Genomic DNA, 17,872 nt, shown 5'->3' with positions numbered 1-17,872 from the left:
GGTACACCTGGGTACACCTGGGCACACCTGGGCACACCTGGGTACAGCTAAGGGCACCTGGGTACACCTGGGTTACACCTGGGCACACCTGGGTTACACCTGGGATACACCTGGGTACACCTGGGCACACCTGGGTACACCTGGGCACACCTGGGTTACAACTGGGCACACCTGGGTACACCTAAATTATCTGAGATACACCTGGGTACAGCTAAGGGCACCTGGGTATACCTGGGTACACCTGGGTACACCTGAGTTATCTGAGATACACCTGGGTTACACCTGGGCACACCTGGGTACACCTGGGCACACCTGGGTACAGCTAAGGGCACCTGAGACCCATTGGGATACAGCTGAGACAAACTGGGCACATCTAAACCCACCTGAGATACACCTGGGCACACCTGTGACACACCTGGGGGTACCTGTGACACACCTGTGACACACTGGAACACACCTGTGACACACCTGGGCACACCTGGGACACCTGAAATCCAGCGGAGACCCACCCAGAACCACCTGGGGGTACCTGTGACACACCTGGGCACACCTGTCACACCTGTGTCACACCTGTGTCACACCTGTGTCACACCTGTCTTACACCTGTCTTACACCTGTCTTACACCTGTCTCACACCTGTGTCACACCTGTGTCACACCTGTCTCACACCTGTCTCACACCTGTCTTACACCTGTCTCACATCTGTGTCACACCTGTGTCACACCTGTCCCCACCTGTGTCCCACCTGTGTCACACCTGTGTCACACCTGTCCCCACCTGTGTCACTCCTATGTCACACCTGTGTCACACCTGTCCCCCCGTGTCCCACCCGTGTCACACCCGTGTCACACCTGTCCCCCGTGTCACACCTGTGTCCCACCTGTGTCACACCTGTGTCACACCTGTCCCCCCGTGTCACACCTGTGTCCCACCCTGTGTCCCACCTGTGTCACTCTTATGTCACTCCTGTGTCCCACCTGTGTCACACCTGTCCCCCCGTGTCCCACCCGTGTCCCACCCGTGTCACTCCTATGTCACACCTGTGTCACACCTGTCCCCCGTGTCACACCTGTCACACCTGTGTCACACCTGTGTCACACCTGTCCCCCGTGTCACACCTGTCACACCTGTGTCACACCTGTCACACCTGTGTCACACCTGTCCCCCCGTGTCACACCTGTGTCACACCCGTGTCCCCCCCCGTGTCCCCCGTGTCCCCCCCGTCCCCGCTCACCTTCCTCTTGTGCAGCTCGAGCGCCTGCGAGCGCAGGCTCAGCTCCTTCTCCACGGCACCCAGGGCGCTCTGCAGGCCCCGCTCCTTCTCCTCCAGCTTCTGCACCACCTGCAGCTGCGCCTCCACCTGCGGGAAACCTTAATTAATCACTAATTAATTAATAATTAGCGAAATCGGGGCGGCAATAGGCGAAAAAACGGCGTTTCTAGGTGAAATTAGGGGGTTATTAGCTAATTATTAGAGCTAATGAGGGTCTGATCCTTCCCCTCCAGCTTCTGCACCACCTGCAGCTGCGCCTCCACCTGCGGGAAACCTTAATTAATCACTAATTAATTAATAATTAGCGAAACCGGGGCGGCAATAGGCGAAAAAAACGGCGTTTCTAGGTGAAATTAGGGGGTTATTAGCTAATTATTAGAGCTAATGAGGGTCTGATCCTTCTCCTCCAGCTTCTGCACCACCTGCAGCTGCGCCTCCACCTGCGGGAAACCTTAATTAATCACTAATTAATTAATAATTAGCGAAATCGGGGCGGCAATAGGCGAAAAAACGGCATTTCTAGGTGAAATTAGGGGGTTATTAGCTAATTATTAGAGCTAATGAGGGTCTGATCCTTCTCCTCCAGCTTCTGCACCACCTGCTGCTGCGCCTCCACCTGCCAGAGCCATTAATTAATCACCAATTAATTAATAATTAGCAAAATCGTAGTATTAACATCAAAAAACCCAGCAATTCCAGGTGAAATTAGCAGATTATTAGCCCACTATTAGCACTAATAAGGGCTGATCGGTCTTTCTGGGATCCTGCCCCACTTGCAGCTGCACCTCCACCTGCAAGAACCCCTAATTAATCATTAATTAGTTAGTAATTAGCGAAATCACGGTGCTAATAGGCAAAAAAAAAGGTGATTCTAGCCAAAATTACGGAATTATTAGCCAATTATTAACCCCAAATTAACCAATCATTAGCCAATAAGTTGCACTAATGAGGGCCTGATTGGTCTTTTTGGGTGTTGCTTTACCCGCAGGAGCCATTAGTTAATTAGTAATTAATCACTAATTAATGAAATCGGGTCACTACTAGCTAAAATAACGACCATTCCAGCCACAAGTAAATAATTATTAATTAATAATAATGACCTTTTCACGGCTCACCTGGGCCTTGAGGGCCAGCACCTGCTCGGCCAGCTCATTAACAGCTATTAGACCACTAATAAACCATATTAATAGCTAATAAGTAGCTATTAATAGCTAATTATTAGCTCATAATGGCTAATAAAATCTAATTAACATTAATTAATGACCAATTATTGATGTTTTTGATGATCACTTGTGCGTTGAGGGCCAGCACCTGCTTGGCCAGCCCATAAAAGCTATTAGACCACTGATAAACCTTATTAATAGCTAATAAGTAGCTATTAATCGCTAATTAATAGCTCTTAATGGCTAATAAAATCTAATTAACATTAATTAATGACCAATTATTGATGTTTTTGATGATCATTTCTGCGTTGAGGGCCAGCACCTGCTCAGCCACCTCATTAACAGCTATTAGACCACTGATAAACCATATTAATAGCTAATAAGTAGCTATTAATCGCTAATTAATAGCTCTTAATGGCTAATAAAATCTAATTAACATTAATTAATGACCAATTATTGATGTTTTTGATGATCATTTGTGCGTTGAGGCCCAGCACCTGCTCAGCCACCTCATTAACAGCTATTAGACCACTGATAAACCTTATTAATAGCTAATAAGTAGCTATTAATCGCTAATTAATAGCTCTTAATGGCTAATAAAATCTAATTAACATTAATTAATGACCAATTATTGATGTTTTTGATGATCATTTCTGCGTTGAGGGCCAGCACCTGCTCAGCCACCTCATTAACAGCTATTAGACCACTGATAAACCATATTAATAGCTAATAAGTAGCTATTAATAGCTAATTAATAGCTCTTAATGGCTAATAAAATCTAATTAACATTAATTAATGACCAATTATTGATGTTTTTGATGATCATTTCTGCGTTGAGGGCCAGCACCTGCTCAGCCACCTCATTAACAGCTATTAGACCACTGATAAACCATATTAATAGCTAATAAGTAGCTATTAATAGCTAATTAATAGCTCTTAATGGCTAATAAAATCTAATTAACATTAATTAATGACCAATTATTGATGTTTTTGATGATCACTTGTGCGTTGAGGGCCAGCACCTGCTCAGCCACCTCTTAAATACCTATTAGACAAGCTAACAAACCCTCTTAATGATTAATAAACAGCTATTAACAGCTGCTAAGATTTAATGAATATTAATTAATGGTTAATTACTGTTTTGGGGGCCTCACGTGTGCCTTGAGGGCCAGCAGCTGCTTGGCCAGCTCATTAATATCTACTAGACTGCTAATAAACCCTATTAATAGCCAATTAATAACTATTATTAACAAATAAATAGCTATTAATGGCTACTAAACTGTAATTAATGTTAATTAATGGCTAGTTAACGACCTTTTGGGGGCTTCACTTGGGCCTTGAGGGCCAGCACCTGCTCGGCCAGCTCATTAATACCTATTAGGCAACTAAGAAGTCCTATTAATAATTAATAAGTCACTATTAATGGTTACTAAGTCACAATTAATTATTATTAATGACTAATTAACAACCTTTTGGGGCCCTCACCTGTGCCTTGAGGGCCAGCACCTGCTCGGCCAGCTCGTAAATGGTTATTAAATCCCTAATAAACTCTATTACTAACTAATAAGTCATTATTAATGGTTACAAAAACACAATTAATTACTATTAATGACTAATTAACAACCTTTTGTGGCCCTCACCTGTGCCTTGAGGGCCAGCACCTGCTCGGCCAGCTCGTCCTTCTCCTCGCGCAGCAGCTTGTGGATCTGGTTGGCCTTGATGCGCTCCGACATCAGCTTGAAGTTGGCGTCGTCCTTCTCGCGCAGCTGCTGCAGCAGCCGCAGGTTCTGCTCCTGCATGTCCTCGAAGGCCTGGCCCGTCACGTCCATCTCCGACAGCAGCGCCTCCTCCTCCTGACGGCACGGCAAGATGGCCGCCGTCGGCAGATGGAGTGACCCAGAGAGACAAGATGGCTGCCGTCAGTAGATGGGATAACCCAAAGAGGCAAGATGGCCGCTGTCAGCAGATGGAGTGACCCAGAGAGACAAGATGGCCGCCATCGGCAGATACAGTGACCCAGAGAGACAAGATGGCCGCCATGAGATAATATATAAACACATAAAGCACAAAATGGCCGTCGTGAGCAGATGGAATAACCCAGAGAGACAAGATGGCCGCCGTCGGCAGATGGAGTGACCCAGAGAGACAAGATGGCTGCCATCAGTAGATAAAATAACCCAGAGAGATGAGACGGCCGCCGTGAGATCATATAACAACCCACAGAGACAAGATGGCTGCCACGAGGTGATACAATAACCCAGAGAGACAAGATGGCTGCTGTCAGCAGATGGGATAACCCAAAGAGACAAGATGGCCGACGTCGGCAGATGGAGTGACCAAGAGAGACAAGATGGCCGCCATGAGATAATATAGAAACACATAAAACACAAAATGGCCGTCGTGAGCAGCTGGAATAACCCACAGAGACAAGATGGCCGCCATCAGCAGATGGGATAACCCAAAGAGACAAGATGGCCGCCGTCAGCAGATAGAGTGACCCAGAGAAACAAGATGGCCGCCGTCAGCAGATAGAGTGACCCAGAGAGACAAGATGGCCGCCATCAGTAGATAAAATAACCCAGAGAGACAAGATGGCCGCCATCAGTAGATAAAATAACCCAGAGAGACAAGATGGCCGCCATGAGCTCATATAATAACCCAGAGAGACAAGATGGCCGCCGTCGGCAGGTGGAATAACCCAAAGAGACAAGACGGCCGCCATGAGGTGATATGATAACCCACAGAGACAACATGGCCACCTTGTGGTGATGCAATAACCCGCAGAGACAAGATGGCCGACGTTATAAAATACAACAAGATGGCCACCTTGAGATGATGAAATAACCCACACAGACAAGATGGCTGCCATCAGAAAATGCAATAACCCATAGAGACAAGATGGCCACCCTGAGATGATACAATAACCCATAGAGACAAGATGGCCGCCATGACGTGATGCAATAACCCATAGAGACAAGATGGCCGCCATCACTTGGCGTGAGTTATTACATCACCTCATGGCAGCCATCTTGTTGTATTTCATAATGTCGGCCATCTTGTCTCTGTGGGTTGTTGTATCACCTCATGGCGGCCATCTTGTCTCTGAGGGTTGCTGTATCCCCTCATGGCGGCCATCTTGTCTCTGAGGGTTGCTGTATCACCTCATGGCGGCCATCTTGTTCTGTGCATTGTTATATCACCTCATGGCGGCCATCTTGTCTCTGTGGGTTGTTGTATCACCTCATGGCGGCCATCTTGTCTCTGTCGGTTGTTGTATCCCCTCATGGCGGCCATCTTGTCTCTGTGCGTTGTTGTATCCCCTCATGGCGGCCATCTTGTCTCTGTGCGTTGTTGTATCCCCTCATGGCGGCCATCTTGTCTCTGAGGGTTGCTGTATCACCTCATGGCGGCCATCTTGTTCTGTGCATTGTTATATCACCTCATGGCGGCCATCTTGTCTCTGTGCGCTGTTGTATCACCTCATGGCAGCCATCTTGTCTCTGTGGGTTGTTATATCGCCTCATGGCGGCCATCTTGTCTCTCTGGGTTGTTCTATCACCTCATGGCGGCCATCTTGTCTCTGTGGGTTGTTTTATCGCCTCATGGTGGCCATCTTGTCTCTGTGGGTTGCTGTATCGCCTCATGGTGGCCATCTTGTCTCTGTCGGTTGTTGTATCCCCTCATGGCGGCCATCTTGTCTCTGTGTGTTGTTGTATTCCCTCATGGCGGCCATCTTGTCTCTGTGCGTTGTTGTATCACCTCATGGCGGCCATCTTGTCTTTGTGGGTTGCTGTATCACCTCATGGCGGCCATCTTGTCTCTGTGGGCTGCTGTATCACCTCATGGCGGCCATCTTGTCTCTGTGGTTTGTTATATCACCTCATGGCGGCCATCTTGTCTCTGTGGGTTGTTGTATCGCCTCATGGCGGCCATCTTGTCTTTGTGGGGTGTTCTAACTATTGATGGCAGCCATCTTGTCTCTGTGGATTACCCTCAATTTTCCCCAATTTTCTCCCAATTTTTACCATTTCCCCCCCCCCAGGTGTGCCCAGGTGCCCCCAGGTGTATCCCAGGTGTGCCCAGGTAACCCCAAATCCCCATTTTTAACCCCCAAATCCTCATTTTTAACCCCACAATCCTCATTTTTAACCTAAATTTCACGTTTTTTTGTTTATCCCCTCCCAGCTGTGCCCAGCTGTGCCCAGGTGTCCCTAAACCCCCAATTTTCACCAATTTTCACCCTTTTATACCCCCCAGGTGCCCCCAGGTGTGCCCAGGTAACCCCGAATCCCCATTTTTAACCCCCAAATCCCCATTTTTCACCCTAAAATCCTCGTTTTTCATCCAAATTACACGGGGTTTTTTTTGCTCACCCCCTCCCAGCTGTGCCCAGCTGTGCCCAGCTGTGCCCAGGTGTGCCCCTCACCTGTTTTGTCGCCGCCAGTCTCCTCTGCAGGTGCTCGATCTGCTCCTCGCTCATCCTCAGCCTCCTCAGCGCCTCCTCATCCGCCAACTTCTTGGACTCGCGGCGCTCCCGCTCCTCCAGCTCCCGCCAGCGGCACCGCAGCTCCTCCAGCTAATTAATTAATTATTCATTAATTAACTGTTAATTAACAATTTAATATTGATTAATGAATCATTGTTCAATTATTAACCCGTAGGAATGAATGGAAGATTTTGGACTCGCGGCGCTCCCGCTCCTCCAGCAAAACCACAGCTCCTCCAACTAGTTAATTAATCATTAATCAATTGTTAATTAATGACATATTGATAACTCATTAGTTACTGATCAGTTATTAACTCATAGGAATCAATGGGAGATCTTGGACTTGCGGCGCTCCCGCTCCTCCATCGAAACCGCAGCTCCTCCACCTCATTAATTAATGGTTAATTAGGTATTGTTACCCATTAATTAACCAAAATTCAATCAGCGTTTCGTTAATTAACCCATAAATAGGGAATGGGAGTTCTTGGACTGGGGCACTGCAACTCCTCTAGCTCATTATTTATTAATTAATCATTAATTAGTCATTAATTAATCAATATTAAACCAGTTAAGAATAATTTCATTAGGTAACTCATAGCAACGAATGACAGTTCTTGGATTCAATCCCACTCTTCTGCTTAATTAACACCAATTAAGATCAAAAGACTTATACAATCCTTTTTTGCCTAATTCGCATTAATTAATATTGAATTACACACATCTAGGCTCCTTTTTTGCTTAATTAGCATTAATTAGCATAAAATTACCCAAATTTCGCTCCTCTTTTCAGTTTAACCAACTTCAATTAATGAATACCAGTTCATTAACCCCTAATTAAGACCCATCAATGTGCAAACCGAACCCGTGCCATTAATGACCCCCTAATTAGCATTAATTAGTGTTAATTAGAGCTAATTACCTCGGCCTTGCTCTTCCTCTCGGCGGCCATCAGCGTCACCTTGTCCCGCTGCTCCTTGGGGGCGGATTTGTACATGTCCAGGAGCAGCTTCATCTCCTTCTGGTTCTCCTGCGCCTTCCTGCGGGTCATTTACACCTTATCTGCATCTCATTTGCATAATCAAAAAAGCCACGCCCCCTTGGTTTGCTTCCATTCCTGTCATTTTGTCCCAAAACCCCAAAAATTGGCCTTGAAAAATCCCAACAACCGACACCAAATTTAATTTACTTTCGGTTTTCCACTGTTTTTCTGTGCTCATTGGAATATCATTTGCATAACCAAAAAAAGCCACGCCCCCTTTGATGGCTTTTATCCCTTTATTTTGTCCCAAAACCTCCATAACTTGCCTGGAAAAATCCCAAAAATCAACCCCAAAATTCATCTCTTTCTGGTTCTCCTGCACCAATTTGCACCTCATTTGCATCTCATTTGTATAATCAGAAGCGCCACACCCGTTTGTTTGCTTTTATCCCTTTAATTTTGTCCCAAATCTCCAAAAACTTGCCTTGAAAAATCCCAAAAATCAACCCAAAATTTCATCTCTTTTGGGCCCTTCTGCTCCTTTCTGGTGCTCATTTGCACTTCATTTGCATAATCACAGAAGCCACGCCCCCTTTGCTTGGTTCTACCCCATTAATTTTGCCCCAACACCCGAGAAATTGGCTCAGAGAAATCCCAAAATTCAACTCCAAATTTCATTTCTTCCTTCCCCCAAATCTTTCTGACATCATTTGCATCTAATTTGCATAATATTTGCATAAACACACCTGAATCCCTCCCCAAGCCATCTTTAACTCCCCAAAAATCCCCCTAAAATGTCCGAAAATCCTCCAAAATCTCCCTAAAATCCCCTCAGCTCCACACCCCAACCCCTCCCACCCTTCTCATTAGCATCTCGTTTGCATAAACACCGCCTTAACACCTTCCAAACTCGTCCAAACTCCCCCAAAATCCCCCTAAAACCCTCCAAAATCCCCCAAAATTTTGCATTTTTTTCCCTGGACCCTACCAGCAGCCCTCTTTAACATCTCATTAGCATAGCCCCGCCCCAAACTCACTTAAGCTCCGCCCTCAGCTGCTTCAGCACCTCCGAGTCTTTTTTCTTCCCCTCCTCGGGTCCCCCCTTGGGCCGGTCCCGCCCCTCCCCCCTGGCCCCTCCCCCCACCCCGCGCTCGGGGCGGGGCCTGGGAGTGGGCGGGGCCAAGGGGCGCGGAGGAGGCGGGGCTTGAGGAGGCTGAGAAGGGGCGGGGCTCGGGGTGGGGGCGGGGCCTGGAGGCTCCTCCTCTTCCTCTTTGGGAGGGGGAGGGGCCGATTTGGGAGGGGGAGGGTCCTGGGAGGAGCTGGAGGAGGGGGCGGGGCCTGAGGAGGCCACGCCCTCTTTGTCGTCAGGAGGGGGCGGGGCTTGGGTGGTGGAAGGGGCTGGGGTTTCTTCAGGGGGAGGGGCGGAGCTTGAGGAGGGGGCGGGGCCTGAGGAGGAGGAGGAGAGGGGAGGGGGTGGGGGAGGGGCGGGGGTGGGTGGGGGAGGGGCGCCGCTGGCTTGGAGGCGGAGCTGGAAGAGAAAAGGGGCGGAGTCAGAAAAACCAGCCATATAAAGGGGCCACTCACATTTAAACCACACCCATTTAGGCCCCGCCCTCTGCCTTAAAGCGACCACACCCATTTAAAATTTGTATAATTTATCGCTGCTCTTAAAGGCACCGAGTCCATTTTTTGAACGAGACCACGCCCCTTTAGGCCATGCCCACACATTCTTAAAGGGACCACAGCCCATTTTTAGGCAAACCACGCCCCTTCATTGACCACACCCACCTCCTAAAGGGACTAAACCCTGATTTTTCAGATCTGGTCCCTTTAAGAAATAGGTGTGGTCATTAAAAGTGGCCATGCCTCTTTAGGCCACACCCACATACTCTTAAAGGCACCACAGCCCATTTTTAGATCGACCACACCTCTCTTAAAGCAGCAACACACACTCTAAAAGAGGCCACACCCACTCTTAAAGGAGCCACACCCCCATTAAAGGAACATCATACCTTTTAAAGGGACCACAGCCTCTTTTTAGAAGCCACACCCACTTTACAAAACTGCAGCCACTCTTACACAGACCACACCCCTCTTAAAGGAACCACACACACTTTAAAATGAACCACACCCACTTTTAAAGGGACCACACCCATGTTAAGTGACCCCATCCACTCCTAAAGGAGCCACACCCTCTCTTAAAGGGATCCAAACCATTCTAAAAAAGGCCACACCCATTTTAAAAGAACCACGCCCCTTTTAAGCAGACCACACCCATTTTAAAAGAACCACGCCCCTTTTAAGCAGACCACACCCATTTTAAAAGAACCACACCCTTTTTAAGCAGACCACACCCATTTTAAAGGAACCACACCCCTGAAAGCCACCCCCCTGGAGTTTTTGAGGCCACACCTCCTGGGTTAAGCCCCACCCACTTTGCTGATGTCGGCCTGCACCTTGCGCTGCTTATGCAAGCCACGCCCCCTCTTAAAGGGATCACACCCATTTTAAAGGAGCCACACCCCTGAAAGCCACACCCCTGGGGGTTTTGAGGCCACGCCCCCCCGGGTTAAGCCCCACCCATTTTGTTGATCTCGGCCTACGCCTTGCAGAGCTTACACCAGTTCTGCAGACCACGCCCACTCTTAAAGCAATCACACCCATTTTAAAGGGACCACACCCATTTCAAAGGAACCACACCCATTTTAAAGGGACCACACCCATTTTAAAGGGACCACACCCCTTAAAACCACACCCCTGGGGTTTTTTGAGGCCACACCCCCCCGGATTAGGCCCCGCCCACCTTGTTGATCTCGGCCTACACCCCGCAGAGCTTACACGGGTTCTGCGAGCCACGCCCATTCTTAAAGGAGCCACACCCATTTTAAAGGAGCCACACCCACATTAAAGCAACCGCACCCCTTAAAGTCACACCCCCAGGTTGTTTGAGGCCACGCCCCCGGGTTAAGCCCCGCCCACCTTGTTGATCTCGGCCTGCACCTTGCGCTGCTTATGCGAGCCACACCTACTCTTAAAGCGACCACACCCATTTTAAAGCGACCACACCCATTTTAAAGGAACCACACCCCTTAAAGCCACACCCCCGGTTTTTTTTAAAGCCACGCCTCCCGGGTTAAGCCCCGCCCACCTTGTTGATCTGGGCCTGCACCTTGCGAAACTTATGCGAGCCACACCTTCTCTTAAAGGGACCACACCCATTTTAAAGGAGCCACACCCCTTAAAGCCACACCCCCGGGGTTTTTTGAGGCCACGCCCCCCGGGTTAAGCCCCGCCCACCTTGTTGATCTCGGCCTGCACCTTGCGAAACTTATGCGAGCCACACCTTCTCTTAAAGGGACCACACCCATTTTAAAGGAGCCACACCCCTTAAAGCCACACCCCTGGGGTTTTTTGAGGCCACGCCCCCCGGGTTAAGCCCCGCCCACCTTGTTGATCTCGGCCTGCACCTTGCGAAACTTATGCGAGCCACACCTTCTCTTAAAGAGACCACACCCATTTTAAAGGAGCCACACCCCTTAAAGCCACACCCCCGGGGTTTTTTGAGGCCACGCCCCCCGGGTTAAGCCCCGCCCACCTTGTTGATCTCGGCCTGCACCTTGCGAAACTTATGCGAGCCACACCTTCTCTTAAAGGGACCACACCCATTTTAAAGGAGCCACACCCCTTAAAGCCACACCCCCGGGGTTTTTTGAGGCCACGCCCCCCGGGTTAAGCCCCGCCCACCTTGTTGATCTCGGCCTGCACCTCGCGGAGCTTGCGCTTGTAGCGCTGCACGTCGCCCTTGAGCTGGTGGTTGTGGTTCTGCAGGGAGCTGATCAGGTGCCGCATCTCGCGGTTGATGGGGCCTGGCAGGTGAGGTGGAACAAGTGAAATCAGAAATCCCAAAAATATTGCAAAAAAAAAAAAACCCCAAGATTGTACCCCAAAATTCGTTAAAGTGGCCCCAAAAATTGGTGAAATCCGTTGAAAAATTCACTGACTCGATCACAGTGAGGGACAGGTGAGAGACACCAAAAATCAAAAAAAACAACCAAGTATCTCCCCTCCCAAAAAACCCCCAAAAATAAAAAAAAATCCCAAAGACTTTACCCCAAAATTCATTGAATTGACCCAAAAAATCGGGGCAGTGCAATTACAAATTCACTGCATTGGTCACAGTGAGAGGCAGGTGAAAAACACCAAAAATAACGAAAAAATCCCCCCAAAATCCCCAAAAAATCCCCAAAAAATCCTAAAAAAAAAAATCCCCAAAATTCCCCCAAAAATACCCAAAACCCCAAAAACTCTCCACCAAAACCCACTAAATTGGCCCTAAAATTCAACAAAATTCACTTATGAATTCATTCAATTGGTCACAGTGAGGGACAGGTGAAATCAAAAATCCCACAAAAAATTGCAAATAATCCTGAAAATTTTACCCCAAGGTTTATTAAACTAGCCCAAAAATTCGTTGGAGTGCAATTAAAAATTCACTGCTTTGATCACAGTGAGGAACACCAAAAACTCTGAAAAAATCCCCAAAAAACTCCCCCCAAACCCCCCCAAAAATAAAAAAAAAAATCCCCAAAAAATCCCCCAAAAATCCTAAAAAAGCCCCCAAAATCCTGAAGATTTGACCCCAAAATTCACCAAACTGACCCCAAAAATTCAATTAAAACTTCGCTGAAATGATCACAGTGAGGGAAAACCAAAAACCAAAAACAATCCCCAAAAATTCCAAAATTCAGAAGATTTTACTGCAAAAATCAGCAAAAGGCATTTTAAACTCCCCAATTTTCACCGTTTTTTTCACAATTTTTGCTCTTTCTCCCCCAGCTGTGCCCCGGTAACCCCAAATCCCCATTTTTTACTCAAAATCCCCATTTTTCACCCCAAATTTCACGGGGTTTTTTGTGTTTATCCCCTCCCAGCCGTGCCCAGCTGTGCCTAAAATCCCCAATTTTCAGCCATTTCCTCTGACATTTTCTCCGAAATTTCCTCCAAATTTCCCCCTATTTTTGACCAATTTCCCCCCAATTTTCTCCCAAATATTCTCCAAAGTTTTACCCGATTTTCTCCAAAATTTCACCAATTTTCTCTAATTTTCCTCCAACTTTTGCCTTCTTTTCCACTGCCAGCTGTGCCCAGGTAACTCCCAATTCTCATTTTTCACCCAAATTTCACGGGGTTTTTTTCCTTTATCCTCTCCCAGCCGTGCCCAGCTGTGCCCAGGTAACCCCAAAATCCCCATTTTTCACCCCAAAATCAACATTTTTCCCTCCTAAATTCCCATTTTTCACCCCAAAATCCCCATTTTTCACTCCAAAATTCCCATTTTTCCCCCCAAAATCCCCATTTTTCCCCAAAATTCCCATTTTTCACTCCAAAATCCCCATTTTCCCCCCAAAATTCCCATTTTTCCCCCAAAATTCCATTTTCCACCCTAAAATTCTCATTTTTCACCCCAAAATTCCCATTTTTCATTCCAAAATCCCCATTTTTCACCCTGAAATCCCCATTTTCCCCCCAAAATTCCCATTTTTCACCCTAAAATTCTCATTTTTCACCCCAAAATTCCCATTTTTCACCCTAAAATTCTCATTTTTCACTTCAAAATCCCCATTTTTCCCCTCAAAATCCCCATTTTTAAACCCCAAATCCCCATTTTTAACCCCGAAAATCCCCATTTTTCCCCCCAAAATCCCCATTTTCCCCCAAAATTCCCATTTTTCACCCTAAAATTCTCATTTTTCACCCCAAAATCCCCGTTTTTCACCCCAAAATCCCCATTTTTCACCCCAAAATCCTCAATTTTCACCCAAATTCCCCAGGGTCTTTTTGGTGTATCCCCTCCCAGCCGTGCCCAGGTGCGCCCAGATAACCCCAAAATCCCCATTTTTCACCCCAAAATTCCCATTTTCCCCCCAAAATCCTCGTTTTTCACCCAAATTCCGCGGGGTTTTTTTGGAGTATCCCCTCCCAGCCGTGCCCAGCTGTGCCCAGGTGTGCCCAGGTGTGCCCTGCTGTGCCTAAAATCCCCGATTTTCCCCAATTTTCCCCCTTTCCCCCCCCCAGGCGTGCCCAGGTAACCCCAAAATCCCCATTTTTCACCCCAAAATCCCCATTTTTCACCCCAAAATCCCCATTTTTCACCCAAATTCCGCGGGGTTTTTTCTGTTTATCCCCTCCCAGCCGTGCCCAGGTGTGCCCAGGGGTGCCCAGGTGTGCCCAGCTGTGCCTAAAATCCCCGATTTTCCCCCTTTCCCCCCCCCAGGCGTGCCCAGGTAACCCCAAAATCCCCATTTTTCACCCCAAAATCCCCATTTTTCACCCAAATTCCGCGGGGTTTTTTCTGTTTATCCCCTCCCAGCCGTGCCCGGGTGTGCCCAGCCGTGCCAGCCGTGCCCCTCACCCGCCTGCTCGTTGGCCGCCAGGTTCTGCTCGAACTCGATGCGCAGCATCTCGTACTCCTTGCGCACCTGGGCCAGGGTGTCCTCGAGCTGGATCACCTCCGTGCGCAGCCGCTTCTGCACCCCCAGCTCGTCGCTCTGCAACGTTCCGGAAACTTCCGTGGGCTTCAGGGATTTGCCAGAATTTTTTCCCAATTTTTGGGTGATTTTTACCATTTTTTTCTGATTTTTTTTTATTGTTTTTCATTTTATTTTTTAAGGGAATTTTTCCCCATTTTTGGGTGATTTTTACCATTATTTTTCTGATTTTTTATTGGTTTTATTCTGATTTTTTAAGGGATTTTTTTCCCAATTTTTGGGTGATTTTTACCATTATTTTTCTGATTTTTTATTGGGTTTTTTTCTGATTTTTAAGGGATTTTCTCCCAATTTTTGGGTGATTTTTACCACTTTCTTCTGATTTTTTATTGATTTTTTTCTGATTTTTTAAGAAAATTTTTCCCAATTTTTGGGTGATTTTTAGCATTTTTTCTTATTTTTTATTGATTTTTTCTGAATTTTTAAGGGATTTTCTCCCAATTTTTGGGTGATTTTTACCACTTTCTTCTGATTTTTTATTGATTTTTTTCTGATTTTTTAAGAAAATTTTTCCCAATTTTTGGGTGATTTTTAGCATTTTTTCTTATTTTTTATTGATTTTTTCTGAATTTTTAAGGGATTTTTTCCCAATTTTTGGGTGATTTTTACCACTTTCTTCTGATTTTTTATTGATTTTTTTCTGATTTTTTAAGAAAATTTTTCCCAATTTTTGGGTGATTTTTAGCATTTTTTCTTATTTTTTATTGATTTTTTCTGATTTTTTAAGGGAATTTTTCCCAATTTTTGGGTGATTTTTACCACTTTCTTCTGATTTTTTATTGATTTTTTTCTGATTTTTTAAGGGATTTTTTCCCAATTTTTGGGTGATTTTTACCAATTTTTTCTGATTTTTTATTGGTTTTTTTTCTGATTTGTTAAGGGAATTTTTCCCAATTTTTGGACGATTTTTACCATTTTTTTCTGATTTTTTTATTGTTTTTTTTCTAATTTTTAAGGGAATTTTTCCCAATTTTTGGGTGCTTTTTACCATTTTTTTTCTGATTTTTAATTGATTTTTTCTGATTTTTTACGGGTTTTTTAGTGCTTTTTTTCGCCATATTTTCTCTCAATTTATTTTTTTTTTAATTCTAAAATGGTAAGATTAAAATATCTCAAATTTAAAAAAATTACTGGGGTCTTAGGGATTTTCCAGAATTTTTTCCCAATTTTCTGGCGATTTTTACCATTTTTTTCCGATTTTTTATTGATTTTTTACAGGGTTTTTAGTGATTTTTTTTGCCATATTTTCTCTCAATTTATTTTTTTTTAAATTCTGAAAAGGTGGGATTAAAATATCTCAAATTTTAAAAAAAAATTATTGGGGTCTTAGGGATTTTCCAGAATTGTTTCCCAATTTTCTGGTGATTTTTACCATTTTTTTCCGATTTTTTATTGATTTTTTCTGATTTTTTACAGGGCTTTTAGTGCTTTTTTTCGCCATATTTTGTCTCAATTTATTGTTTTTTTAATTCTAAAAAGATAGGATTAAAATATCTCAAATTAAAAAAAAATTATTGGGGTCTTCAGGATTTTCCAGAATTTTTTCCCAATTTTTTGGTGATTTTTACTATTTTTTTCCGATTTTTTATTGATTTTTTCTGATTTTTTACAGGGTTTTTAGTGCTTTTTTTCGCCATATTTTCTCTCAATTTCTTTTTTTTTAATTCTAGAAAGGTAGAATTAAAATAACTCAAATTAAAAAAAAAAAAAATTTTTGGGGTTTTAGGGATTTTCCAGAATTTCCAGGTGAGGTCCCACCTCCATGTGGCACCGGCGGCCATCTTGGATGGGGCATTATGGGATTGATAGCACCGGCGGCCATCTTGGATGGGGCATTATGGGATTGATAGCACCGGCGGCCATCTTGGATGGGGCATTATGGGATTGATAACACCGGTGGCCATCTTGGATGGAGCATTATGGGATTGATAGCACCGGCGGCCATCTTGGATGGGGCATTATGGCATTGATAGCACCGGCGGCCACCTTAGATGAGGCATTATGGGATTGATGGCCCTGGCAGCCATTTTGAATGAGGCATTGTGGGATTGATGGCCCTGGCAGCCATTTTGAATGAGGCATTGTGGGATTGATGGCCCTGGCAGCCATTTTGAATGAGGCATTGTGGGATTGATGGCCCTGGCAGCCATTTTGAATGAGGCATTGTGGGATTGATGGCCCTGGCAGCCATTTTGAATGAGGCATTGTGGGACAGATGGCCCTGGTGGCCATCCTAAATGAGGCATTATGGGATTGATGGCACCGGCAGCCATTTTGAATGAGGCATTGTGGGATTGATGGCCCTGGCAGCCATTTTGAATGAGGCATTGTGGGACAGATGGCCCTGGTGGCCATCCTAAATGAGGCATTATGGGATTGATGGCACCGGCAGCCATCTTGCATTGCAATTATGGGGATTTAAAGGCCCCAAACCACCCCAAAACCCAACGGGACCCCCTTGGGGACCCCCGGAGCCAGGTGAGGTCCCACCTCCATGTGCTCCTTGTGGCACCAGCGGCCATCTTGGATGGGGCATTATGCGATTGATAACACCGGCGGCCATCTTGGATGGGGCATTATGGGATTGATAGCACCGGTGGCCATCTTGGATGGGGCATTATGGCATTGATAGCACCGGCGGCCATCTTGGATAGAGCGTTATGGGATTGATAGCACCGGCGGCCATTTTGGATGAGGCATTATGGGATTGATGGCCCTGGCAGCCATTTTGAATGAGGCATTGTGGGATTTATGGCACCGGCGGCCATCTTGGATGGGGCATTCTGGGACCTCGTGACCCCAAACCACCCCAAAAGCCAGCGGGCCCTCTCGGGTCACCTCCATGTGCTCGATGTGGCGCAGGTGGCTGTTCTTGGTGGCCAGCAGCAGCGCCCGCGCCTCGTCCAGCTGCGTCTTCACCTGCAGGCTCTCGTGGTAGAGCAGCGAGAACTGCGACTGCAGCACCTTGTACTCCAGCGCCTCCTTCACCGCCTCCTCGGGCAGCGAGCGCAGCGCCACCTGCGGGCGGGGAACACACCTGGGTGACACCTGGGGGACACCTGAGCCACCTGCGGGCGGGGAACACACCTGGGTGACACCTAGGGGACACCTGAGCCACCTGCGGGCGGGGAACACACCTGGGTGACACCTGGGGGACACCTGAGCCACCTGCGGGCGGGGAACACACCTGGGTGACACCTGGGGGACACCTGAGCCACCTGCGGGCCGGGAACACACCTGGGTGACACCTGGGGGACACCTGAGCCACCTGCGGGCGGGGAACACACCTGGGTGACACCTGGGGGACACCTGAGCCACCTGCGGGCCGGAAACACACCTGGGTGACACCTGGGGGACACCTGAGCCACCTGCGGGCGGGGAACACACCTGGGTGACACCTGGGGGACACCTGAGCCACCTGCG

The 17,872-nt window shown here is 46.8% G+C and overlaps 1 protein-coding gene across 1 annotated transcript in view; it reads right to left on the bottom strand.

The window, feature by feature from the left end:
- RNF40 (ring finger protein 40) overlaps positions 1–17,872 on the bottom strand; it is a 56,582-nt gene that overhangs the window by 10,055 nt on the left and 28,655 nt on the right. The window contains exons 10-17 of the mRNA XM_058823083.1: positions 17,288–17,467; positions 14,314–14,449; positions 11,646–11,767; positions 8,939–9,429; positions 7,842–7,959; positions 6,863–7,012; positions 4,077–4,289; positions 1,235–1,360 (exon numbers count right to left, since the gene is read on the bottom strand). Of these exons, the coding sequence (XP_058679066.1) occupies positions 1,235–1,360; positions 4,077–4,289; positions 6,863–7,012; positions 7,842–7,959; positions 8,939–9,429; positions 11,646–11,767; positions 14,314–14,449; positions 17,288–17,467 (1,536 nt within the window). The remainder of the gene's footprint in view (positions 1–1,234; positions 1,361–4,076; positions 4,290–6,862; positions 7,013–7,841; positions 7,960–8,938; positions 9,430–11,645; positions 11,768–14,313; positions 14,450–17,287; positions 17,468–17,872) is intronic.

This window comes from Ammospiza caudacuta, chromosome 37 (genome assembly GCF_027887145.1).
Source record: "Ammospiza caudacuta isolate bAmmCau1 chromosome 37, bAmmCau1.pri, whole genome shotgun sequence".
NCBI lineage: Eukaryota > Metazoa > Chordata > Aves > Passeriformes > Passerellidae > Ammospiza > Ammospiza caudacuta.
The sequence above is the reverse complement of the archived record's forward strand: the minus strand, read 5'-3'. Positions and strand labels throughout refer to the sequence as shown.